At 44.5% G+C, this 27,116-nt stretch overlaps 1 protein-coding gene across 2 annotated transcripts in view; it reads right to left on the bottom strand.

Moving 5' to 3' along the window:
- PMM2 (phosphomannomutase 2) overlaps nt 1-27,116 on the bottom strand; it is a 134,780-nt gene that overhangs the window by 59,605 nt on the left and 48,059 nt on the right. For both annotated transcript variants that reach the window (XR_015300688.1, XM_086941272.1), the window contains exon 3: nt 12,199-12,275. Coding sequence is in view for 1 of the 2 variants with exons in the window: in XM_086941272.1 (XP_086797398.1) it covers nt 12,199-12,275 (77 nt within the window). In the remaining variant the exon portion in view is untranslated. The remainder of the gene's footprint in view (nt 1-12,198; nt 12,276-27,116) is intronic.

The raw sequence follows: 27,116 nt of genomic DNA, 5'->3' as shown, positions 1-27,116 counted from the left end.
ACTTCCCCGACGATCGAACAGAACAAATCAGAGCCAACATGGGGACAGCCAACCGAGGTCTCAAGCGTCTGGTGGATTTGAATCGACGCGCTCTCCCACGCAAGACAACACAAATACGCTGGAAGACGTGGAGGAATAGTCTCCCGGCATCAAGCTGAATGTACACTGTCATGGCTTCCTGAATGGGACCCGGCTTGGACACTGTTCCGGGGGAGACCGGAGAGGGCAGGGGCCCTGCCTACTCCAGAGGACACTTCACCCCAACAAGCAAGTACTGTTCATGGGTTGGGTAAAGCACTCTGCTGAGTTGGGGTGGCGGGCAGTTCTAAGCTCGTCTGGCAGGGAGGCAGGGAGGGGGGAGGAGAGGGGGGGTTGTTTCAATGTTCAATGCAAATCGCAAACTGAAACAGTTTATACATTTCTCCATGTTCAGGTTGTGAAGGGAAAGGAGAAGTTGGTTGAATTGTTTAGAGCTTCACAGGAAGAGTCGGTTTATGCTGGGTGGTGCCCACGCCGCCTCCTGGGTGGGTTGGGCTGGGTCATTGTAGCTGCAAGATGCAACGGACATATGAACATTTTCACGGTGGTACATGGCTGGTTGTTCACGGCATAGTCAGGTAGAGGGTGCGCCTAGATCCCAGGGAGCACCCCTTCGCATATTAACATGGAACGTACGGGGACTGGGAGACAAGGTCAAACGTGGGCTAGTACTTACTGCATTGAAGAGACAGGGGCCGGCGATAGCACTCCTTCAAGAAACTCACCTACAGGGCAGTACTTCCAAGGCGCTGGATAGAAGAGGGTATAAAATGGTGGCACATTCTGAGTTCACATCAGGGTCTCGGGGGACTGGGGTTTTACTTAAGAAATCATCGCAGTTTATCCCATTGAGTACAAAGATTGATGGGCAGGGTTGCTTTGCGGCCCTGATGGGACAGTGGGAAGGTAGGTCTCTTAATGTGGTCTAGGTTTATATCCCACCAGCACTTCACTCAGTCATGCTTCCGGCCCTAGGTGAGTTCTTACTGGCCCTCCCGGAGGGTGACATCATACTTGGGGGGGATTTTAATGCCACTATAGACGGTTCACTAGACAGGTTCTCCGCGCAGGCCCGACCGGGGGTTCATCACGTCTCCAACGTTTTCTGACAGCTATGGGGCTGGTAGATATGTGGCGACATGCTCACCCCAACATGAATCAATACACTTTCCACTCTGCTGTCCACAACAGTCTATCAAGGATAGACTATTTCTTGGCACTGGGAGACGGCATACAACACGTAGATAGCATAGACATTCAACCTAGAGGCATATCAGACCACTCACCGATTACATTAACGCTCTCAACCCAGGAGAAAACACGCAAAAGACTTTACCCCATACAGGCTGCATGTCTCAAAGTACCCAAGATTAGGAAAGCACTCCAGAGGGCAACAACGCATTACTTCGAAGAGAATCTATAGTCAGTGCAATCGGCAGCGATCCTATGGGAAGCATACAAGACAGTGTTAAGGGGGCACGCAATTACCACACTTACGGGCTATAGAAGAGAAAAGGCGCGCAAGTTGGCCGAACTAGAGCTAGCGCTGAGAGAAGCAACAAGCGAACATGAAGCACACCCCACGCCAGACACGGCCCATACATTGCACCTCCGACAACACTCATATACGGAGCATTTGCGGCACCAAGTGACAGGACAGATAACGGAAACGAAGAATAGAATATATGATATCGGGGATAAAGCAGGTAGGATGCTGGCCTGGCTGGACAAAAGGGGGGGGTGCGCTAGAGGTATCCAACAAATAGAAGACAGAAGGGGCACACTACATACAAGCCCGGAGCGGATTACTGAAATACTCGCTGACCACTTTGAGGGTGTCTACACGTCTGACAGGGAGGTGACGGTAGAAATGGCCAGGGCGGCATTAGAACCTATCCACACACCGAGGCTGCAGCCGGAGGCATCTGCTGAGCTAGAGGCAGATATAACCACGGAGGAAATCCAATTAGCGATACGGGCGATAAAACCCGGCAAAGTGATCGGCCCAAATGGCATACCGATAGAGTGATATCAGGCCACATCAGAAAAGCTTAGTAAACACCTACTGGCCATGTATAAGGAATGCTTAGCGAAAGGAGAGCTCCCACCGGACCAGAGAGTAGCAACAATCATTGCGATACCTAAACCCGGGAAACCTCCGGAAAAGTGCAGTTCCTATCGCCCCATATCCCTGCTTAATGCAGAAGTTAAAGTACTAGCCAAACTCCTGGCTACCCGATTAATGACGCACCTGCCTGACCTCATCCACCCACACAAATCCGGGTTCATGCCGCACAGAAACACGGCACTGAATTTGCGACGAGTGCACGGGGTGTTGGCAAGAGCGGACTCGATCCCCGAACCAGCGGTGATACTGGCCCTCGATGCAAAAATGGCATTTGACCTAGTTGAATGGAACTACCTGTTTGAGGTCCTGGCACACTTAGGGTTTGGACCCAAATTCATAGCATGGGTCAGACTGTTGTACGCAAGACCGGTGGCGCAGGTAGTAACGAACGGCCATATCTCGCACACCTTCCCCTTGGGTAGAGGAACTCGACAGGGCTGCCCCCTGTCGCCACTGCTCTTCGCAATCGCCCTAGAACCTTTAGCACACCTGATACGATCTACCCCATGGGTAAGGGGGATTTCCTGGGCTGGGGGCGGGGAGGACCGCGTCTCCCTATATGCAGACGACATGCTCGTATACCTCACAGACCCGGACCGTAGCATTCCAGCGCTTCTGGCACTGTCTGATGAACACGGGAAAACCTCGGGATACACATTGAATTGGAACAAATCGGAACTGTATGTTTTGAGGGGACCGGGCCCGACACTTAGTGCTCACTGCCCCTTGACCGAAGCCGGTTCCTCCTTTAAATACCTGGGCATACATGTCACCAATGACCCGGTAGAATTTGCACATAAAGATCTGAAACCACCCTTGGAACGGCTTAAACAGGACGTTGGGTTCTGGGCCGGACTTCCCCTAACGATGCTGGGTAAGGCTGCATTGTACAAAATGATGTCCCTGCCCCGTTTCTTGTATATCCTGGAGAATACACCGTACCCGGTGGCACCAGGTTACTTCAGGAAAGTGTCAGCGTTGGTGGCGAATCTTCTATGGGGTAACCGACCGGCCCGCATCGCACAAGCCAAATTACACAGAGGGTGTTACGACGGGGGGATTGCGCTGCCAGACCTGAAGTTGTATTATTGGGCGGCACAGCTGAACACCATCAATCAATGGATCCATGCCCCCCAAAATGACCCAGCATTCAGAGCAGACAGGACACAGCTGGGTGCAAATACCCTGCTAGCCCCCCTGTACGACCAACGGGTAACACGCAAGCTGACGGGACCCACAAAACTCACAGCTGAGATATGGCACAAGGCACTGTCGACACTAGGTTGGAAAGGGAGAATAACTAAACTTACTCCCCTGTGGGACTCCCGAGAGCTGGGGAACTTACGGAATAGCAAGGGTTTCTCTCAATGGGATGAGATTGGACTGTCCACAGTGGTAGACTTATGGGAAAGAGGCACGGTGGTTCCCTATGCACAGCTGAGAGAACAATATGAGCTAGGAGCACGAGAAGAGTTCCGATATGCGCAGATTCGACATGCACTGCTTAAAGCCATCCCCCCCCCGAGATGGAAGTACCAGAGGCCTCCCCGCTTGAAGACCGCCTCCTTACGGACTTCATGTTGGAGCGAGCCACCTCGCTCACATACCGTAAGTTAATAAATAATTTGCCAGATCCCATGACCAAACTTAAGGAAAAATGGGAGGGTGACGTAGCAGCTATGGACGAGGCCGAATGGAATGAAGCAGTGGCCTCGCCCAAGGAAGTGGGCATCTCAGCTAAGTTCCGGCTCATACACCTCAAAATGTTACATAGAGTGTATTATACTAGAATGACACTACACCTCATACACCGCGCCCAACACCCATTCTGCCTTCGAGGGTGTGGGGAGGAAGGGATGTTCTTTCACACGATATGGGATTGCCCACGCATTCAGGATTACTGGAGACGTGTGCTGCGCACAGTATCACAGACTATGGGGACTTCTCTGGTCCCTGAACCACGAAAATGCCTACTCAATGTGTGGGAACCTAATGACTTGTCTAGGCCAGCAATGGGTTACATTGGGCATGATAATAGCTAAAAGAGACATAGCGCAAAAATGGGGGCAACAGAAGTGCCGACGAGAACACAATGGTGTGAGAATATAGACAGGGTAATGGTCACGGAAAGGGAAGTGTATGCTAGCAGGGCCTGCCCGAGAAAATGGAATAAGATTTGGACCCCGTGGAGTACATACAGAGGAGACATCTGTGACCCCTTACCGGAAGATGATCCAATATCGTCAGACGAAGATGGGGGGGATAATTAAAGTTTCCAGGAAGGAGACGAGTGTAGGTGGGGGCTAAGAGAGACCATGGGGGAAGGGAGGGTTGGAAATGAAGGAACAAACGGAGCACCCATACCGTTGTAATTTCCATGTGTACTTAACATCAGGTTTAAACAATATATATGACCCTACAGACTTCAATGCAGATACATGTGTCAGAAACTTACAGAGGCGTAATGTATGTGGACTCACTCCAGCATGTGATGACCTACCTGTGATTTCTTTGTTGATATTTTACGTTGTCTATTGTTAAAAAAACAAAAAAACAAACCTACTTAATTTAACACATTGATGGTGTAAGATGCGCCTTTACTGAACTGCGGATTAACCAAACCACGGATATAACACCAAAATGTACGGACTTCTTTTTAAATAATAGCTCACCTCCGCACCGAGATAGCGGCCGGCCCGTTGGGTTGTAGGCCAATGGCTGTGTAAAATGATAAAGAGCAATAAAGGTTTTGGAAAAAAAAAAACTATAAGTTTTAGGGGTGTTATAGTTAGTTGGACATTTCACTCATACAAAACCATTGAAATTGCTCCTATATAGTTAGTTGTACTAACTGTATTTCGCGCACCCGCAATCCACTGCTGATGATGTCACATATTAGATCATTCATGACATGGTCAGTGACATCACATCATTATATATTATATATATTCCAAAAATACTTGCTCCCAAGTGAGGACACCGCACACAACGTTCGTTTCTTCCTTTTTTGTTTCATAGGCAGCCACAGGTTAAAAACAAGTTCTTGCAGCAAAATTCAGCGCCGTACTCAGCCATACATGTTTCGGAAATGTCTTCCTTCCTCGGTGGCCAGGCGTGATGTGAGAGATTGCGGCATGAGATTATGATTGGGGTAAACCTTCATTTATAGTTCCGCCCACCTGGGCGTGTGCCCGCTAAGCATCCTGGTATTTGAGGTTTCAGCGTGTAATTATTCCGTAGTGGATGCCGCTTTTTCTCTACACCTAATTCTGTTCCATCAGGTCGCATGCAGGACAGGCCCTGCCTGTAGATTTACTTTCGCCAACACAAACAGGCACGTTGTTCCGTCTTTGCACCGCTAAAGGCGGTACACGGACCTGCTACCACAGTGGAGTTGTCCTCGTGACCAGAGAGGGCCACTAATTATTCCAAAAATACTTGCTCCCAAGTGAGGACACCGCACACAACGTTCGTTTCTTCCTTTATTGTTTGATAGGCAGCCACAGGTTAAAAGCAAGTTCTTGCAGCGAAATTCAGCGCCGTACTCAGCCATACATGTTTTGGTAGCAGGTCCGTGTACCGCCTTCAGCGGTGCAAAGACGGAACAACGTGCCTGTTTGTGTTGGCGAAAGAAAAGCTACAGGCAGGGCTCCATGAATTTCTCAAAGAAGATTGCCCGCTCCGCTCCGCTCCTTCCCTGAAAGTTTTGGGGGGATTTGTCAAGCGGGGGCTGAGAAAAAAGGGGGTCCCAAAACGTGTTTTCCCCATGTTATTTTCCATAGGACGATTAGACACGGCTACAGCCCGAACGGCTGAATGGAATTACAAGAAATTTGGCAAAATGGTAGAGTCTGATTCGCAGATCGCCCTTTTGTTTAAATGGTGTAAATCCCTCCAGTAGTTGTTGAGAAAATCGAATTAAATTTTTTTTATATATCTACAAGTGCGCACCGTGCGCGCATCTGGTGTGCGCGAGTGGAATTCTGATTTGCTGTTAGACGTCTGTGAACATTCGATTCGGTGGTAACCAGGAAGTGTTGGCCGCCATTTTGTCAGTGTGAGGCTTAAAAGAGGGCAAAATAAAAGTGAAGAACATGAAAAGGGGGCAGGGTAGAGAGTCCCAGACCCCCTAGGCCATCTCAGGGGGTCCCTGAAGGACCCCCGAAGGGCAAAAAACCCTTTTTTTATTGAAAAAAATCGTGGGGTGCTCGCACCCTTTGGCCGCCATTTTGTCACTCCGAGGTAGAAGAGAGCCAAAAACAAAAGTAGAGAACATGAAAAGGGGACAGGATAGAGACTCCTTGACCCCGTAGGCCTTCTCAGAGGGTCCTTGAAGGACCCCGAAGGGAAAAAAAAAAATTCTTTTATTTTTTTTTAATCGAGGGGTGCGCGCAGGGTGCTCGCACCCTTTGGCCGCCATTTTGTCACTTCGAGGTAGAAGAGAGCCAATAACAAAAGTGGAGAACATGAAAAGGGGGCAGGGTAGAGACTGCTTGGCCCCCTAGGCCTTCTCAGAGGGTCCCTGAAGGACCCCGGAGGGCAAAAAAAACCTTTTTTTTTTTTAAATCGCGAGGAGCGCGCACGTTGCGCGCACGTCTCAAAACAAAAAAAATTAACAATTTAACTGTTCATATTTTGAATGAAAATGTCGACTATACTGTTCAACTTTATCCAAATCATAAAAAAAAGTGATCCATTGCATATTTTAGGATTCAATCAATGTATTATAATATAGATAGGCAGTTTGTTGAAAAAAAATGTATAAAAAATATATTAATTGAAACAGAAATTAGCATTTTAAAAAACTTTAAAATTCAATGAAAAAACCATAGGTTTCACATACATCATAGTTACGAATTAGCATTTTAAAAAACTTTGAAATTCAATGAAAAAACCATAGTTTTCATATACGTCATAGTTAAGAATTAGTATTTCAAAAACCTTGCAAATTCATTGAAAAAACATATGTTTCACACACGTTATAGTTACGAAATAGCATTTAAAAAACCTTGCAAATTCACTGAAAAACCATACGTTACACACAGATTATAACCAGGAATTTGCATTTAAAAAACCTTGCAAATTCACTGGAAAAACCATAGGTTACACACACATTATAGTTAGAAATTTGCATTTAAAAAACCTTGCACATTCACTGAAAAAAACCATAGGTTGCACACACATTATAATTAGGAATTTGCATTTAAAAAACCTTGCAACTTCACTGAAAAAACCATAGGTTTCACATACGTTATAGTTAGGAATTAGCATTTAAAAAAACCTTAGAAATTCACTGAAAAAACCATAGGTTACACATACGTTATAGTTAGCTGGACATTTCTCTCATACAAAACCATTGAAATTCCCCCGTTATAGTTAATTCAGCTGACTATAACTCGCGCGCCCGCAATGCACTGCTGATGACGTCACATATTACATCACTCATGACATGGTCAGTGACATCACTCATGACATCACTGAGGACATCATCCTTGTGAAAGAGTGGCAGATTTCATCTCAGCGTAAAATAACCCTTGATACACACCTTCTAAAAAATAGAAAGTAACATTTTTAAAAGAAAAAGGAGATACCAACCTATTCAGTAATTCCACCATCTACAAACACATCAACTCATTCACCAACAGTACTATGTAGGAACTCATACATGTACTTATTCATCATATGTACTAATACACCTTACACACCGACACTCATCCAGAGAGTTACACACATACTCACACATGCAAAAAAACTTGCAAACATGCATTTATTTGCACATACAGCTATACATACACCACTACACTTAGTTTTAAAGAAACATACACATACTTACTCTCTTAAACAATCACTTATAGAAACACATACTTATTTATACAAGAACTCTTACAATCTCTCCATCTCATATATAATCACTTATATACATCAATTCTCATATATACTAGATTAAAACATATGTGTTAATCATAAATATACTATTGAGACAGTCAATCACTTACTAACACACCCATATACACACTCATCCACCCAAAAAGTCCTGCACACATGCTGTCTTCAAAACACATGCAAACAGTGAGTCGCCCATTCATGCATCTATGCGGTAAGTAATACCCCCCACTAAACCAGACAGACACTCATACTGATACTCTAAAAACCAACTAATAACCCATATCGACACTCATGTAGCTAGTCACCAACCCATGCAGCCACTTATACACAAAGTGAGACACTGATACAAATATTTACATATTTAAACATTACTCGCTAATACATGTATTCGCTGAGATACACTTAGTCAGTTATCCAATCAATTTTATACAAACAGAATCATCCATTTACACACTTATATACCCATTTATTCTTCCATCGACCTTCAGATATACATATATAAAAAATATTTATTTATCAGAAAGAGACACATTCACTGGATGAAGTCATCAGTGATGTCATCAGTGATGTGTGTGTGTGTACACACAAAAGGGGTGGGAAGAGTAAATAATAATACCATATGTACTAATGTGGTAAAAGGTAGAGCCAGCCCCAATTGGGCAAATCACTCTATTTGGAAAAACTGCCCTCACTCACATACCTCGGTATGTGACATGCTTCATCATTGGGCCTGCTTACAATACGCCCTGGTGTACCCCACACAGGACGGAGCATAAGGGAGGGGGAAAAAATAATAAATTCCACTTAACACAACATATAGTCAAACAAACTAAACAGACACAACACTTAACACATCCACTGTGGTGAAAATAGTGCAAACACCATGTGTTTCCAAACCGAAAAGTGAGACAAAGAAATTGTGCAGTATGAGGAGTGATTTAAGACTGATTAAAGGTGTCAACTAGAAAACCAACTTTATTAAACGTTACTTGGCACCTCTACCAGGATTAAAAAGATGAAAGAACAGAGGATGGGAAAATGCCTTCAGGAGATAATTAGGAACCTCAAGGCTTCCCTCCTACCACTGCCAGAGTCAACATGTTTCGACCGCTCTTGATGCGCCTGTATGGTCACTCCGGTCTTCGACAGGACCGTCGCATTCGGTTTCTCTCGGGGTACCCCCGTAATCTGGGGGAAAGTTATTACCTCTACAGGGAGGTAGGTCCAAGCAATCCTTACCAATCCTGTGTAATCTATGGAGAGTGTCCCCTTAAGTGCGGGAAAACAATCACGTGTTACAAACACTCGCACTGGTGTCCGGTGTACAGGACGCCAGAGAACACAATCGTTCTGAAGGCTTGTCCTCGCCAAGTCTGGTACAACCCGTGGCACCGCGTAGATGAGTCTTTAACCCTCGCCCCTTCTTTGTGATTATATGTCATCAGTAATGTCATTTGAGATGTCATGAGTGATGTCACTGACCATGTCATGAGTGATGTAATATGTGACGTCATCAGCAGTGCATTGCGGGCGCGCGAGTTATAGTTAGCTGAACTAACTATAACGGGCGAATTTCAATGGTTTTGTGTGAGAGAAATGTCCAGCTAACTATAACGTATATGTAACCTATGTTTTTTTCAGTGAATATATATATATATATATATATATATATATATATATATATATATATATATATATACATATATATACATACATATATATATATATCCCCGGAGGTGTTGACAGTGCCTCTGTGGTTACGTCTAGGTCGGGATTTCCCCTGAATAGGATTTTTTTTGTTTTCTTTATAGCTTTCAAATAATTCAATAAATCTACATTAAACTTTCCAAAGTAAATGGTCATCCAATTTTTTTTCAGTAGGGCGAGTTTCATTCAGATCCGTTGGGTAATAAAGGTGGGGGTGTGTGGGAGGGGAGAGGAGCTGGGTGTCAAAATGCAATTTTTCCCTTTCTAATCCCATAGAATTTTTTATTCTCCATTACAGAAAAAAATACTGAATGAAATTACCATGCAAGGATAGGCTCCCCTAGTAATGTTAGGGGAGCCGGCTCGTGGCCTGTCTGGCTCATGACACCTCTGCTCTGCATCACCCGTTATGACATTTTAGAATGTTGAGGGGCAGTGTGACAGTTGGAGGTGCCAGTGAGCTGGAGGTGTAGGCAAGTGGCTGACCGAAAGAAGTCTGGAATAAAGAACTTTTCTTCACATTGAAGTTTGTTGGAACCTCTATCTCCTTGCAACAGAGAGTTTTACTTTTTACTTAAACGGACATGCTATTGCTTGGCCTTGTGTAAATTTGTTCAGGAATAGGATCTGTTTGGACAAGAGAGTTTCATTTCTCCAGTCGACCATTTCAGGTTGGTGGATCCAAAGCTCTATGACTGACTGGACACAACAGAGAAACATCTATTGCTACTGCCATAACAGGGCTCAGAGATATGGGTGCCAGCACCTCCTAGAGTGTGTGAACCTGGTTTAGGGTCCACAAACCTCAACAACGTCCTGGACAACTGTTGGATTTCCTCATGGGTCTGTGAACCTGGCACAGGGTGGGTCTCACCTCCTTCAGGAGTTCCAACAAGAGACTCCAAACCCGTGTGGGTTTATGGACACAAAGTGGTGTCCATGATAGACCCAAAACACAAGAACATAGGAGGCCAGGCCCAAAGGCTGTGCGATGTTTACACCAATAAATAAAAACACAAAGAAGCACAACATAATGAAATAATAAGACGGATAACAAGACATACTCAAACCAATAAATGATACTACCTTCATATGGTTGTCTGTTTCATAGTGTTAAGAATAATATGATTTGTAATCTTATCCGTTAGATCATTTACGACATTTGTAATTGCTTCGAGCACATTAAAGAGGAGATCATGACTGCTACATACACTGTGCGAGTAAGGGCTCACATATGGCTATTGTGAAAGTTTCAGACCGCGGAGTTAACATAAATTGTCAATTTTAGTTGTGATTTAAATTGCATTATTAATTCAGAACCCCAAGTGTGAGTGAGATGTGTCACTATGTGTGTTTTGATGCCATGGAATTGGTTCATATGTATTTTTTAACAAATGGTACTCAACCAAAATCACGTTGAGAGGTGTTAAATAAATGCACCAATGTAAAATCACAATGAAGAGATATCTTAAGAGAGTTGTTTCCCTGAGTAAATTTAATTATTACATGCATCCGTGAGACTGTAACTTGTAAAAGGTGGTCTTTGTGTAATATAGATATTTTTTATATCTATATATATCTTAATCCTTAGGGTACTCAAATCTCTGAGAAGATTTGATAAAACTGAAAAACGGACTGGACGACACTTGTCTACTTTTTCCTTTTTATCTTTTTTATGTCATTGAAATGATGCTTCAGTAACTTTGTAAGGCATTGCGTTAGCATAACTAACCTCTAACAAGACTTAAGAGTGGGGAGGGGTTGGAAGGGCATATTCTCCAACATTGAACTTGGAGTGATCTTCTTTTTCTTGAAAGTATCTATTGGCTCCTGTATCCTATGCAATCGTGGTATTGGGTATTCTCTGTGGCCCGGCATTGCCTTTCCAGATTGAGGGGGTGAGGTGCTTGACCTGCGCCAGATGGATCCCTGCTCTCGTTATTTATGCTACTCTCACGTCCAGTGAACCTGTCAGGGGATCAAGATAAAAGCAACGGACTGAGGATTGAAATGGAAAGGGGAAATATGGTGAGTATCCCTTTTAACATATTGCCTGTCTGTTGAGCTGAGTTGTAGATGCATTAGTGGGCACAGCAACGCACAAAATACACCAGTGGAAATCATGGCAAACGTTCTGTCCCCCATAAGCCCCAAAAGGGGGTACAACCACAAACTGGTTTCAGGTCCAGCTCCAAATCTCAAGTGAAGAGCTGGGAGGGAAACACCACTTTATTACTTCCACCCAGAAAGGAGGCAGAATCTTCCCAGCTAAAACTTTAAAGGGGGCAAAAAGACAAACTATATATTTTACAACACTGATATCACAGAATGTTGACATATACACATACATATAACACCACGTTAAAATAAACTCTGGCTTGTATAGGAAGCATGTGCAAGAAAAGATCAGGTTAGTCAGTGCCTTCGGTCACACTTACTTGCTTACACAAGAATTTGTGTTCTTTGTATGCGACAAGTCCATTCTCAGCAAAGACGTAATCAAATTTCTCAACCACTACAAATATGGACAAGAAACAATTAATTACCTCACAAAAAATTATGCCTTTTAATTTCAATTTCTATTCACCACAGAGGGAGTACAAAGACGGTGCAATTTTCAAGAGATCTGACAATCATAACTGTGGGTACTAATCTGAAGGGCACCTTTAAAAGTCAACTTCAAAAACTAGAGCAAACCAGTAAGACTCAAAAATCAATAAGTATGATTAATAGTTGTTTACAAACAAACACTGGATAACTATTAATAACGTGCATTTATGTAAGTGATGTAATAGGTTACTACGCAACATAAAGATACTCAGTTAATCAAGCTTTAAGAGAAAGTCCTTCTCTTGCAGAAGTAAAACCCTCAGGTAACAACTAACTGAAACAAGTGTGTACATGAGGACACAAATAAGATTGTTTTCCTTCCATGGAATCCATCTTAATGAACATGGCAGCAGATACTTACTTTATAAGGCATGCTGCAACTTCCCTGCTGCTCCCTTGGGTACCCTCATCATCTTGTGGTGTCACAATGTCCCTGAGAAGGGACAATGTCAGTAAGGGATGGGAATGTTTTAGCTACCAAGTGCTATTATGCAATCTGATTTTTTTCAGTTCCCAAAATGAAAACAAATTAAAGTTGAGAATCATTACATTAACATATATTGAAAAGTTTCCATTTTGAAAATACCGAAAACCCTCTGTAGAATACATTTTTACTACACCTCTCCCGAAATCATGGATATCCATAATTGTCAATTTAAAGTTTGGCCAATTTGTAAACCATGGCGATGGCATTGTGTCCATATAGCATATATCAGTAGTTCTTAAACTTTTGACTTCTGTGGACCCCCACGTAATCATTACTGAAACCAGGAGACCTTCACTGTTGCAATATTGAGATCCGGTGATCCCAACTGAGACATTACTGGAAGCCGGGGAACCCGGACTAAGCATTTTTGATTATTTGAACCTCAAAACAATAAAATAAAAATACAGAAACGACCACGCATCAAACTACTACACAAATGATGAAATATTCACAAAAAAATTAGTAATAATGGAAAGATTGGAGTTTTTCTAAGTTTAAGGTCTCTCGTCACCCATACTATATTCACTTCGATGCACTTGCACTGCGCTCCCACAAATCAATCTGAGAATACTGACTTTAATTTCTAGATTCCAATTACAGTTTACATTTTGCTTCTTTAGTTACATACACTTTATTAATCAGTTAATATTATTTCATTTTCTACGCAATCTTGCACACCGCAAGTAAGCTTCATGGACCCTCGTGTGTCACCAGACCACAGGTTAAGAATCACTGGCATATAAGATCAATTGCAAAAAGCCTAAGACCTTTACATGGACAACCCAGAGATGCATTCCTACATAAAGAATTGGTCTCCGCCCAGGCTAAACTAAAATTGGCCCTGGTGCAACCCTTCATTGGTGCACGGCTCGATCTGAACATAAACCTGAAAATCACATAAATATACATCATATGCAATGATCCCCCAAAACCAAAAAAAAACACACAAAAAATGAATTTAAAAAAACCGAGGAACACAAACCAGAAAATATATAAATGTATCTCTAAGACTGCCCAACTACAATGTACAATTAAAGCACGACCCCTCCCTTTTCTAATTATTAGATATAATAATATAAAACAACAGACCTACTATTCCGTTGTGCTAGAACACATTAATGCCTTTGGAAAAGGTTACCCACGGTTGTAGAGCAAAAAGCACCTTTATCAATGACCAAAATATTAAATTCTGAATGAATTATCCCCACAATCCTTGCCTTGTAGAAAAGAGAACACCCTTTAGCATAATGTGGTTCTAAGAAGCATCAGCAGCAGGTAGGTCATGTGAGCATATAGCACTTGTTGAGACATTTTTTATTCCAGCATGGAACGCCAAATTGTAAATAAACTTGCAGAAGAGATCGGCTCTATGATGGGTGTGGTAGCTTTCATGTTGCAGGATACCAACGGCAGTCAAGAAAAGCACTTTTATTGCCAACGATTGTGTCAATCAGTGCAAAGGTGCAGACAGGAACATGCAGACCTAGAATCAAATTTAGAAATGGACTTAGAACTTGCCCAGGATACAAAAGATTTAGGTGCCACCAAGGTGTTTAGAGCCAGGCAGCTGCACAGCGGCCCCACCCGTTTCCACTTTTTACTTTCAGTTTCTTTGGTTGGGTGACTATCTAAAGAAGTAAGCCAGAGCTAAAAAAAATGGGTAACTTTAGCATGTTCTTATACTGTCAACAAAATCCCATAGGAATTTTTGTGCACTCAATTACTGATGTATACATACAATTGCATTCAACTTAACAATCTATAGAAACCCAATGCAGACTAACAAATATGTTTTCAGGGCTTTCCTTATCTCCCACCGTTCGCTTTAATTCGTATATTGTATTTTAGTGCACTCCAGCCCCCCCCGAGTTGCCTGGACAGAAATTGCCCTGCCCCAAATTCAGTTGTTTCAAAATTTCAGGTTAAACAGTTGGTTCTGATGGATACAGAGGAAGATTCTGATTGGAACCTAGAGTCTTAACTTTCTCCTCATGAAGGTCAGGTCAGTTTAATGAAAAATCTTATGTACCAGACCCAATTTCTTCAAAGCCAGGGCCACTGGGAGTATGCAGCATAATGCTGCACATTTTGATAAAGTAATCCTTCTTTATAGTGTCATTTTTAGATGTTAACACTATTTGGGCAAACGTTTTATCTCATTAGACCCAGTTGCTCACCCAAACACAGGATTAAGCATAGGAAAGGGACCAGTCACCCATTGCTTTGGATAGGAGTAAATGTTGAGTATGTGCAATCTGACGGTGTTGGCCGGGGGGCATGTACGTGTTGGAGAGGGTGGGGGTGAGAAATGATCCTTGTGGAAGGACGCAGATGATTTCCATGGTTTCCGAGGTCAATGGTGGCAGACGGATTTCCTGGGTTCTTCCAGTGAGGTATGAGGTGATCCATCTGAGGGCGTCTCCCTGGGTTCCGATTTGTAGAGTCTGTTGATCAAGATTTGGTGGAAGACAGTGTTGAAGGTGACTAAAAGATCCAGGAGGATGAGGGCTTCTGTTTTGCTACGTTCTAGGAGGTTCCCGATGTCGTCTGTGGCTGCAATCAGGGCTGACTTGGTGCTGTGGTTGGTTCGGAATCCAGCTTCAGAGGGGTCCAGGAGGTTGTGGTGCTCCAAGTGTTTGGTGCATTGCCGGTTGCTTGCCTTTTTGAGAACCTTTACGGGAAAGGGGAGCAGGGAGATGGGATAGTAATCTTCAGATCGGTTGGGCCAGCAAATGTTTTCTTTAGGAGGGGTCTCACTTCAGCATGTTTCCAGTCCTCAGAGAAGGTTGGTGTGGTGATGGATGCGTTCAGGAATTTCTTGAGCTCATCGCCAGTCGTCCAGCTACCAAGGTTAAAGATGTGGTGAGGATATGGGTCTTTTGGTGCTCCAGAGTGCACGGAATTCATGAGGGATACTGTGGCTTGAGTTGTGAAAGGATCACCCAGCAGGAGTTCTAGTTTTGTGCTTGAGGGTGTGAGTAGGCTGATGCTGTTGGCAATGAGGGGTTGAGGTTTCAAGTTCTCGTAAATGGCTCAGATTTTGTTGTGGAAGAAGTTTGCCAGGGTATTGTGCAGTTCTTGGGAGGGGTTGATGTCGTTCCCAGTGGCTGCAGGGTTAGAAAACCCCTTCACAAGGGTGAAGAGCTCCTTGCTGTGGTTTGTGCTGGCTTTTATGCGGTCTGCTGTTTCAAAAACGAAAACATATAGAAAAGGCATTGTCATTTACAATGCCAATAGCTTAAACTCGCATAAAATGCGAGACCTGTTACGTTGCAAATGCTGGTTTGCCTGTGCTACACTGAACTGATGCGGACCGCGCTGCAAATTAATTCAATAAAGCAGTGCGGCCACTAAAGTTAAAGCGGACCACGCTGGAACAAGGAAAGACCGTTAAAGAAAATAGTGCTCACCCACTAAATAACAGAGACTGTGTAACGTGCCAAGTAAAAGGTCCAGTCCTTATGAGAGGTAACAAATGAAGACAAGGCGGTACCCAGGAGGGACTAACATGTCTCATAATGAATCGGAATTCAGCTGTTACAAAGGACAATGACACCAGACAATTATAATATATGGGTGGAGAGTGGGCGGGGCTTCCACTGCTTACTCTATTATAACATGCGTCGCAGAGCGAGGAGCGCATGCGCGCTGCAGCTAGGCTCGACCTAAAAACAGAGGAATAGCTGTGCCCAAGATATGGTTTGCCGATGCACTCTAAATTGAGTATATAGATTGTTCGGTAACAATTTACAACAAATCAAACACAAATTGACAGAAGTGACAAAAGGTTCCAACAGATGAGTGAATCTTGGAGTCTTTAATGAAGAGTACAGCCAGCCGACACGTGTTTCATCGCCTTCGCGATTCCTCAGGGCTGAAACAAACAAATGAGTAGCATCTAGCATATTGTTTGAGCAGATGGATTTTACATACAAGACCATAGTGTATGGTCGTTACAAACCAACAATAAATGCTTCCTCCTGCAGTGAGCATACAGTGATTAATTCAGATTTGTTCCACTAGTGCCACCACAACACATCCGTGTCGAAATTGGGTGTATACTACCGATATTCTATAAAGACGTGGATATATGTGATAGTGATTGTGATGGATATGTGCAGGGACAAAATAATAATGGTGTATCCGGAACGGCAAGCAATGACAAGTGCTTTGCGTCGCAGCGGAAGTGTCCTATCCGTGTGCGGCTCATTCATCCTACATGCCACTTCCTTGTGAAAACGTGAAAAAAATGTGTCATTGTGAAAGCATACCTAGATGGCCGTGTCAACGTCAGAAGGTCTGCATGTGTGTTGAAAAGGGGAGAAAAAACCGAAAAAATCTCATCACTAACTGTACTTTAGTGATATTCAGGCAAGATGTCACCAAGGTAAGACTGTCCGCCAAGTACGAAATGCAGACTCACCGCTCAGCTGGTGATAATTCCGACCCAGCCGGGCCCTTGACCAGTTGCACTAAGTTCGAGTGCGTCCAGCAGCGGTAAATATCTTTGTTTCTGTGACAGAGTAAAAGTAAAATATGTCACCTCGAATATGTGGTGTCTTAATCCTCATCACAGTGCCCTAAAAAAAATTGTTCTTCCCATATGTAGTCTAATGTCACAGAGAATGTCTCACTAGAGCCATTTCATTTTAATTTTGAATACCAACGGAGAACTTCCCTTCCTGTAATTGTTAAAATAATAGTCGGAATTTCCAAGGAATTTGGTGCGTGTCATGCAATACCCTGAAGGGTTCTACCAATCTACTTACATGAATATTGTAATCAAGACGTATTAATGGGGCTCGGAGACCACCCGATATAATTCACAAAGTTGTGAAAGTTCAGTTTTCGAAATGGATACTGTTAAGAAAAATAGCACTTCAGTCAAGACATTACTATAATTAACCATGAACTAGGTGAAGTCACATCCTGGAAGATCTTAGCATGATCTTACCTATTTGAATCTGCACGAGGATACCGGTTGCGGTTCCTGTCAAGCGTGCACCAAGCTGAAATGGGAACAAAGTCATAGGGGTATTTAGATCTAAGAATGGTTGCGGAGAATGAATCATCGTGTGAATTTCTTTAGTTAATATAAGTGGACGATCGCGTGATTCACTTACCCGTGTGTGGCTCTCCGAACGCGTCCGGCGGGTGCACCTCCTCCGAGCCCTGTTCCTGTTTGGACACGTGACTGTGTCCAAGCCGACGTATATGCGCGTCTTGACGTGACGTATTCTTGAAACTAGAACGCGTATGAGTACGGCAAACCCGTCCATAATGGATGGTCCGTATTGCTTAGTCCATTCTAACTACCTGGTTGTTGTAAACAACGGTATTATAATATTCTCATACCGTGTGAGATAAGAAAATTATATTAAACGCGAATATGTTGTAAAAATATGCGATAAGTTGGTCGCTAATTTAAAATCATAAGAAGCGCTATAGTCGAATAGAGTACAAACTTACATAAACACCATTATGTCGGTGGGTATGTATCATTGGGAAGTTGGGTATTTTCAATAGTAGATTCGTGCTAAAAAGTGCAGCGTGACATTAGGTTTTCAACATCATTCTCAATAGTGAAGTGTGCACCGTGAATGAGTATGGTTACTTTAAGAGTGAATAGCCCAATCATACTGTGACTTCATATCACATAATATTGTGTACAGTATTATTTGCTAGTATTTCAGATCTCATAACAGTATTATTCAGTACAGGAGAATCCTCCAAGCGTTTAGGAAAGATCTAAATGTCGAAAAGTCTACGTACTCACAAACACAATTCTGCAACATTTTTATCTCTCATGACAATCCAATGTAAATGCAATACCGTAGTGCATTGATTCAATCTCCCAGAAAGTACTGCATTTCTTGGTCATAATTTAATCCTAACTCCACAGATTTCAAGCGCATAATCCAAATCGCTTCAGTACGTCTAAGTCTCAATTCTCGATTTCCGCCTCTTACTGCCAAAGGTACAGTTTCTATCCCAAAAAATTGCACATTTTTGTTTCTTTTATCTTTTTGGCAGGAAGCCACGTGTAATGCTGCTGGATATTAGGGTCACAATTAACAATGGCTCTCACATGTTCCATCATTGTCTCTTTCAATTGTCTAATTGTGCTCCCCACATAATATTTTCCGCATTCACATTCAATAATATAAATTACGAATTTAGTTGTACAGTTGATATTACTCTTGATGGCGTGAGACACTCCATCAGGGCCCATGAAACTTTTTGTGCCATGTTTTGCCCATTTGCACATACTGCAGAATCCGCATTTGTGGAAACCCAGACCACGTTGTGTCAACCAGTCAGCACTCATTGTATCCCGGGGTACTGTGGGACTCAACTTGCTCCGTAATGTATTCCCTCTTCTAAAAGAGATTTGTGGTCGCTCTGTGATGTACTCAGTCAATGATTTTTCAGATTTCAGTAGACTCCAATGCTTTGTTAAGCTTCTCCGTAAATCAAAATGGAGTGAATTGAAGTCAGTGACCATTCTTATGCAATCCTTATTGTTCAAGCTAAGCTTTTGTCTGGTAGTTAGAGTGTCTACTCTACTGACCCTCTTGATTCTTTTTTCAGCTTTCTCAATAATGTTGTTTGCATAACCCCTAGTATGGAATCTTTCCTTCATGCTAGTAAGACATCTTCAAGAAGCTGTGCCCAAGATAAAAGGCTGCACTGTATTTCTGTTAACTGTTTACTCCCTGAAGGGTGAGTGTCATGTAGGACAGTATCGCATGACAACTAAAAGAGTTTAAAACCCATATTCTAATACAAATAGGTGAGGTAATACATTTAAATCCTATTCCAACAGCCATAGAACAGAAAGACCTCCCCGGTTCTTGACACAATAATGATTATTAGACTAATCTGCTACTATTTGCTATTTGTTTCTTTACGATGTCTCACAAAGCACCAGAGGAGGTAAGGTTAACTTAAAAGGCGCTGGATGCAGAAAAATAGAAATGTCACCAAAAACACACTGCCCGTAATGTACTAAAATTCTTCAACCACTACTTGAAAAATCAGTAGGGCTGTGTTGCTGACTGGGCAGGTTTATGCACTCTGCTGAGCATGGAATCAAACCACAATTTGTTGGCATAACCCAGCAGTAGAACCTGTTTCCCCAGGACCAGGAACCCGTCCAACCAGTCTGCATGAAAGGCCAGCTCTACATGCTGCGGCTCAGCCAAGCTTCATGCAGAGAGTGATTCACGCCTCTGTCAAATCCCAGCAAATGACCGGAAGAAATTGTTGTAGCCTCCAGCAATCTAATCGATCGTGTGAGGAGAGGCCAATAAATTTAACAACAAAGTAAGACAACTCATTACTAAAACAGCTGTTAAAGCAAAGTGTTATAAACATGTACAGGGGTGCAACAGAAGCCCCTGCAACCTGTAGTGAGCGTGAGTTTGCCGCCACAGTTAAGCCCCACTACTCAGGTACCCATCCATATTTATTGACTGGGCAACGAGAGATCGCAAAAACGCCTGGACACAAGCGAGGGAGCAGAAGAAGAGAAATATTTAAGTAGTCCACTGCCGTCCTCAATAACACTTTCACTTTGACAAAGAAACAGCAATGGCGTCTCTCGCCCATGCCAGCAGGCAGGCAACCATCTTTGATTGTGACTTCACCTGAACGCCCCATGGGCTATGCCCACAACGTTAAAAATATTGCCAATAGACTGAAGTAATTTACTAGAGACCGTAAGCGCACGCTGCACTGTTGAGAAAGTCATTAATATCAATGAACTTAATTGCTTGTGATTTATCAACTTTGTATATGTAAGTCTAACAAGGAAGAGGTTTGGTTCTTTTTAAAACACTGTTTCTACAAATGGAAAGCGTGGCAGACGTAAAACGTGTGGTGCTGAGGCAGGGAAACACAAGAAGAAGAAAATGAGTCCCCAAACGAAGACATAAACACCTAAAACGTAAGGATGGAGTACTTCGTCAGTGCTGCATGGAGAAAACAGGAAACGAGAAGGAGGAACAAAGACAGCGGATTGCCCATTGGAAAGCAACTATTTGTAACGGGCACTAACCGAGACAAATAAAAAGCAATTGGCAAGCAATGAGTGGAGCTCAACTCCTAAAGAATATACAACAGGTCGCTTCGACCTGAAAAGAACCATTTCAAGGTTTTAACTTTCTGGCCACTTAATGTGATGCATTTAAAAAGTGGCAGGTTGGAGTGAGTAAACATAGACAAGATTTTTACGAAAGTGATGTCTCTTCAAGAATTACATTCACAACATGTTCCCTCCTCGGACAGAAGAGGAGAGGTGAAGATAAACAGAGTGAGTTATGGTATGGGGACATGACTGCTGCTCATGGCAAGATGTCACTTTCAAGAGGGCTCAGAGCAGCGAGTCTGGTTTACCGTAATCTCTGCTTCCTTCCAGTACAGGGTTACTATACTCTACCATGTTTTCTTGCTGATTAAAAACGTATACAGGGTGTATTTTGTTGGAATGTTTGTCCCCAGCCTTGTTTTATTTGAGCATTTTTCTTTTTCACGTGCACCATTTATATGTATCGTGGTAATTAATTATGCTAACTTGCAACAGTCAATGATTATCCAGCCTCACTTTTATGTGCACTCTGTTTTTGAGCCTCAAGAGACATCCCTCTCAGGTCCTGTGTATGCTTTCATTAACAGGCTTAGCCACGCTAAAACCTTGGTCTTTAATATCTCACATTTCACATTTGCAAATTATGTTGCTGCTGTGCTCAAACTGCATGAGACTATGTAACCCGAGGTAATTGTTATACTTTTCATGTGCTTTACGGCCCACTGAGAATAGGTAGGGAGAATAAATAAAGCACCTTCCTCTGTTGCTTTATTATCGATCAATGATGTGCAGGAGGGTGTAATCTACCCCACAGAGGCTATTTATTACTTGTCTTATCACGGGGATATTCTGACATGAAAACATACCTGTTAAAAGGAAAGCTCACAACTATTCCTCAGTAATAATTTACTGCAGCGAGGTAGTGAGTGGTACCGAAGCAACAACATTCAGCACTGCCACAGTTGCTTGATCGGTGACTCCGCCGGTAGCCACAGGCTCACTCAGTGGTAAATGGGAGCCGCGGCAGAGTTCCGGGTCTTTAGCTGCACTATGCTCACCATGGCCAGACTGTGCAGGCATGGTGTGGTATAAGATGAGCCTCCTGCTGACACTCCCCGCTGACAGTCATGGCCACAATCACAGCCCCTGGGGCCAGGGCAGCCAACAGTCAGGTCAGGCACCCTCCTGTCGCGGTTATGGGCTTGTGAAAGGTCACTTCTGGGCTAAACCATTAGAAGGCCATCCACAACCGTTTGACAGCTAGACAGGGTCAAAAGGGACATCCCATCGCCAAACTCTGTAGACAACACAAGGCCTGAGGCATGCAATACTATGAATTGTGGGGCTCTCAGAACTTCAAACATAACAGGCTGGATAGCAAGTACATTTTTATTAAATAATCTAAGGTTAAAAAAAGTTGAGGTAAAAAAAGGTTGGAATAAAATGTATTACCATGGCAAAAGTTTTTTAAAACTAGAGAAAAAGTCGAGGCAAAAGTCCATGTATCTTGAAAATACTAAGAAGTGTAGGTTAAAAAAAGCAAATATTTCACAACTGCATTTCTGAATTGTACATACTATACTGTACTGTTGTGTTGTACAAGGACTAGTAAGTACAGATAAGTATACCACAGTCTTTATTGAGAGCACAAAAAAGATGCGCCTATCAACAGGAATCTCATCCAGAAAAAATGGCCCTAACTGCCAGACTAGAACTTTGGAACACCAACGTGTACAGAACAAACCAAGGGGCACGGCGAACAGAGGAGAATGGACAAGAGAAAAATAAGCGGGGGAAGTTAATTCAAAATACAACACATCCTTCTGTTGATAATGAAAAGAATGAATATGCAACAGTGAATGAGGAAGTAAAAAAGCTATTCTTGCAGAATTCTCCATGAAAGAGTTCTAATTCAAGCAGATGACTTGACACATTGAGCAACTGAAACATTGGTCATATCAGGATCAGTAGCAGATTCGGACATATTACAAGAGTTACTATTTTCCTCATGGATTACAGTGGCGGCTGGAGAAGTTTGAAAGTGGGAAGGCATAAAATGAAAGCATGACTTTGCCAGAGGATAATTATCCTGAAGGGGGTTTGAGGAGTTCTCCCCATGAGAAAATGTTTTTGAAAGATAGGGTTAGATTATGAATTTTACGGAACAGATTCTTTACAAATATGACTAAAAGGGCGCCCGGCGATAGCAAGCCCGGTCGCAAGATGCCACCACTCCATGAGGTTCTGCCAGCCAGAGGCCAGATCCAGCATTTATCCACATATCTGGGGGCATCTGAGCTCGCCAAATGGGGCCAGAGGGCAGCAGATTTTGCTCTTGCTGTAGAATTCTTCATAAGGTGTGCAGGAGGCGCCCGGGCAACGATGGACACTACAGGAGTATCTGGAGCCTAGTGTGGAGACAAACGCGTGTGGGACCGGCGTGCGGCCGCTGGCACAGCTGAAATGCCGGGACCGCAAGAGAGATGCGGCGGTGTTCGGAGGAGGAGAGGAGCGCAGTGGACCCGTGGTAGCTGTCTGCGAGCAGGAGCAATCCCTGCGGAGTGGTGGCGCCCACATCAGGTGAGGAGTAGGGGTGGGCAGTGAACTCTGCTCCGCCAGTGGAGTTTGCGGAGCATTGCCCACTCCGCACTCGACTTGCGGCGCGAAGTTAGGCAAAACTCTGCCCACCACTGGGTAGTAGAGTCACCGGCACCCAGCCCCACCTAATCACTGAGCCATCCATGATTAACACCATTCACTCTGCACGCCACATCCCAGATATACCACACAGATGTAATTCCCCACTCACTGAGCACACCACCTACCATGCAAGGGAGAGGGTACAAGCTCATCCACAATGGCTGCAGCTCCTGGTAGCTTGAAAGTGAAAGGGAGCTGCAAAGACCCGCCTCCCTGTCCTCAAGCCTCCGGAGGTTTATTGTTTGTTTAACCAGTGCTTCGCTTCCTATGCACAGGATTATCCAATGATGATGACAAGCGTAAATAAACCCTTCCAGCTTCCACACTCCCCAATCGACCACCACAGCCTCACTGGCTGCTAGCATCACTGACATTGAAAGGTTGGGCAACTTCTCTCTTCAGCTCAACTACACTGAAGTGTATGCTATCCTCAATGCCAGCCATGGAGCCTCTCACAGTTGTGCTACTGCTCTGTCTACTCACTCCAGCCCAGGCGCTCATCCCGGATCAGGGCTGATTGACCCCCTGTCGCTGGGAGTGGAACAGGGCACTGCACATGGTTGACTGCTGCTCGACCTTGGACTCTTCATGCAACTCCACAACCTCAGCGCCATCATCACCATTCACCAGCTGAGCTACCTGACTGTAAGTGTGTATGTTTATTCATCTTGATGGCCCTCACAGCCCATGCACCCCCTTACACCTCCCCCCACAACTGAAGCACAGGTGCACATTGGCACAGAGGACAGGGTGTGGGGTATTTTACAGTGTAATGCTGTGGGCCCATGGGAACAACCAGAGGCTAAGAGTGTTAAACATCCATGGGACGCAGAGTGAAACTATGCAGAATTCATCAGAGCTTTTTAATCAATACATGGAATTCTACGAAGTGACACTCCACAACCTCAGCCAAGGTCTGGTAAGGAGAGGGTAGGTGAATGGCCTGCGCGGCCTTGGAGTGGCTCGGTGGATCTCACTGGTGTCAGGCGATTGGTAGGAGGGTGTTGTAATTTAGTAGCGATTAGGTTAAGGATTAGCACAAGACATCTTGTATTTAGAGACTATCTTGTCCATTTTGCGGAATCCATTTTGTATTTCTGTCAGCCATTTTGTTTGCCATGTGCTCGCCATGTGCTCTGTCCTACCTCCCTGTTAACTGCTCTAGAAATCTGCCTAGAGATGAGATATATTTAGCCTCTTCTGCTTCGCACATGCTCAGTTGAGCTTACAGCTGTCCCCAACTTGCAACTGTCAGGATGTGTCCACCAGAATTAGCTAACTGTCAGCCCATCCCACTTGTTGCCAGCACACTCTCTGTATGACCTTATATGTATTTAAAACCAGCATTCTGTACTTGTACCGCCTTCATTTGAGCCCCTGTGTGGGTATAAAAGGACCAAGCTCCTTTCAGTCAGCGTGCTACTTCATGCATTACCAAAGGGTGCTGTGTGAATGTAGTTCCACCTCATGAGGTTTAATAAACTCTGTCTTTTCTATTCCAGTTTCTGTGCCAACTTCTTCCTACTGGTCTGAGGACTCTGTGCAGAGAAGGGCGAATCCCTTGCACTGGTAGGCCTTGCTGAGGCTCACCACCACAAATTGGCGCTTCCAACGCGGGGCTCATCAGCGACTCGGATGCCCGAAGAACTGGTCGCGACGAAGGATTGGAATATCGCTTTGGACGCAATCGCCGCCTGAGGAGACCAGAGACTTGGCACCGATGGCGTTTTTCCTTTCTTTCTGATCTGACCATCCAGGTGGGGCTGGTCCTCGACTGAGATCTCTTCTGTTGATTCGCCCTGCAGTGACCATTTGGTCGATTTGAGAACTTGGCAGTTGGAACTTGGACACCATTTGATTGGTAAGAGCCGTTCTGCTGCACTTGCTGTTGGTTTGACGCCTTTGATTGGTAAGGTAGTTTAGTAACACTTACTGCGGCTTTGATTGTACGATTGGCCAATATTGAAAACTGTTTGATAATTATATATGCATTGCAATTCCTATAGGCAGGTAATGAGGAGATTTTTCTCTATTTTACTTTGTTTGAACGGCGCAACGTATGAAGAGTACCTTAAGCGGAGGAGGAGCCAAGATGGCGATCGGGACGGATGCGTAGGCTCCCGGCTCCGTGAACCTTCGAGCCCCGCACGACTATCCTGCTCACTATCCTGCAATTGTGCCTCATTTTGAAGTTTGGGAATTAGCGCTGAAACTGATAGCGCGATCCCGGGCTCCCTGCCGGCCCTATAGCCGGAGAAATCTGCGACGGCGTTCAGCGGCCTGAAAGACACTGTAACCGGGACATCTGCTGCATAACATGGCCGGACGCTAAAACAACAACAGCGGCCATCTCCACTGGCGCGGCGTCGGTCTGCTGGAGCCCGCTGTCCATCCGCCCGATTTTCACCACAGATGTCCTGATTGCCCAGCGAAGCGGCTGTAGAGTACCCCCGAGGCGGTGACCTGGTGGTACCCTTGTACATACGTGGAATGCAGACGGTGGGTGCCTCGACGAGATTCGGGACTCGGCCCGGTTTTCGCGGGCAGCTCCCGAATTTTGGGCGGGCGTTGGAACAGAGCGACGAATAACATTGCAGGACACCGCTCCTTGGGCGATCTGCCTACGCTGTCCTTGCGACTTGGATAGTGGCCGCACTGAGTTGGACTCGCCTATGACCAACTCCCTGTCCCCAGTTGCGATGGAAACTCCGAGGGGCCGCCGAGAAGTGATGGAGGCTGCCACCTTGACGACCGATGTACAACAAAAGTGGGAATGTGTACAGCCAAATGGTGCTGCGATACGAGAGAAAGGGCCTGCGTTTTCTTGTGGTGACATCCTTGCTGCTCTTGGTGCCCTCCGATCTGCCTGGGACCACGGCGTCCGTGAGCTGGGGAGGAAGCTGGAGGATGCTACGTTCATGCTGGGGCACTTACGGTCGGACGACCCCCTGGCACACGAGGATCCCTCCCAGCCTGTCTCCGATAGGGGGTGCTGTGGCCGCCCTTTTGTGCGGGGGGGGCAGTGATGACATTGGACTATGCTGTGGATTGTCGACAACAAGCCGGGGATTTGGACTACTCTGATGGTTCCCTTTCACAGCAGACGATGGTGGCTTCGTACTCCGTAACCCTACTGATGTCCTCAGCTTTGCCACGGCAACGACTGGACCCTGTCCCTGTTTCTTCCACCCCTGTCTTTACATCCTCGATGTGGGGTACGTGTTCTAGGGCTACATTGGGGAAGATGGCCGTATTTGCGGATGACTCTGTTGGTGGCCCGCGGCATCCATTTTGTACGCTCATGCCGCTCTCTGGCCTTGCTTGGACACTTGGTCTCTTTGTGTCGGCGGATGCGGGAATTACTTGGCAGACATGCCTCCGGGGACTTGCGAGGACTGGCCAAGGATGAGCAGTATTCTGAATTGTTAACATTCAGGTGGCTGGCGGGGGTGGGGGGCACGCGCTCTTCA

This window comes from Lissotriton vulgaris, chromosome 10 (genome assembly GCF_964263255.1).
Source record: "Lissotriton vulgaris chromosome 10, aLisVul1.2, whole genome shotgun sequence".
Taxonomy (NCBI): Eukaryota; Metazoa; Chordata; class Amphibia; order Caudata; family Salamandridae; genus Lissotriton; species Lissotriton vulgaris.
The sequence above is the reverse complement of the archived record's forward strand: the minus strand, read 5'-3'. Positions and strand labels throughout refer to the sequence as shown.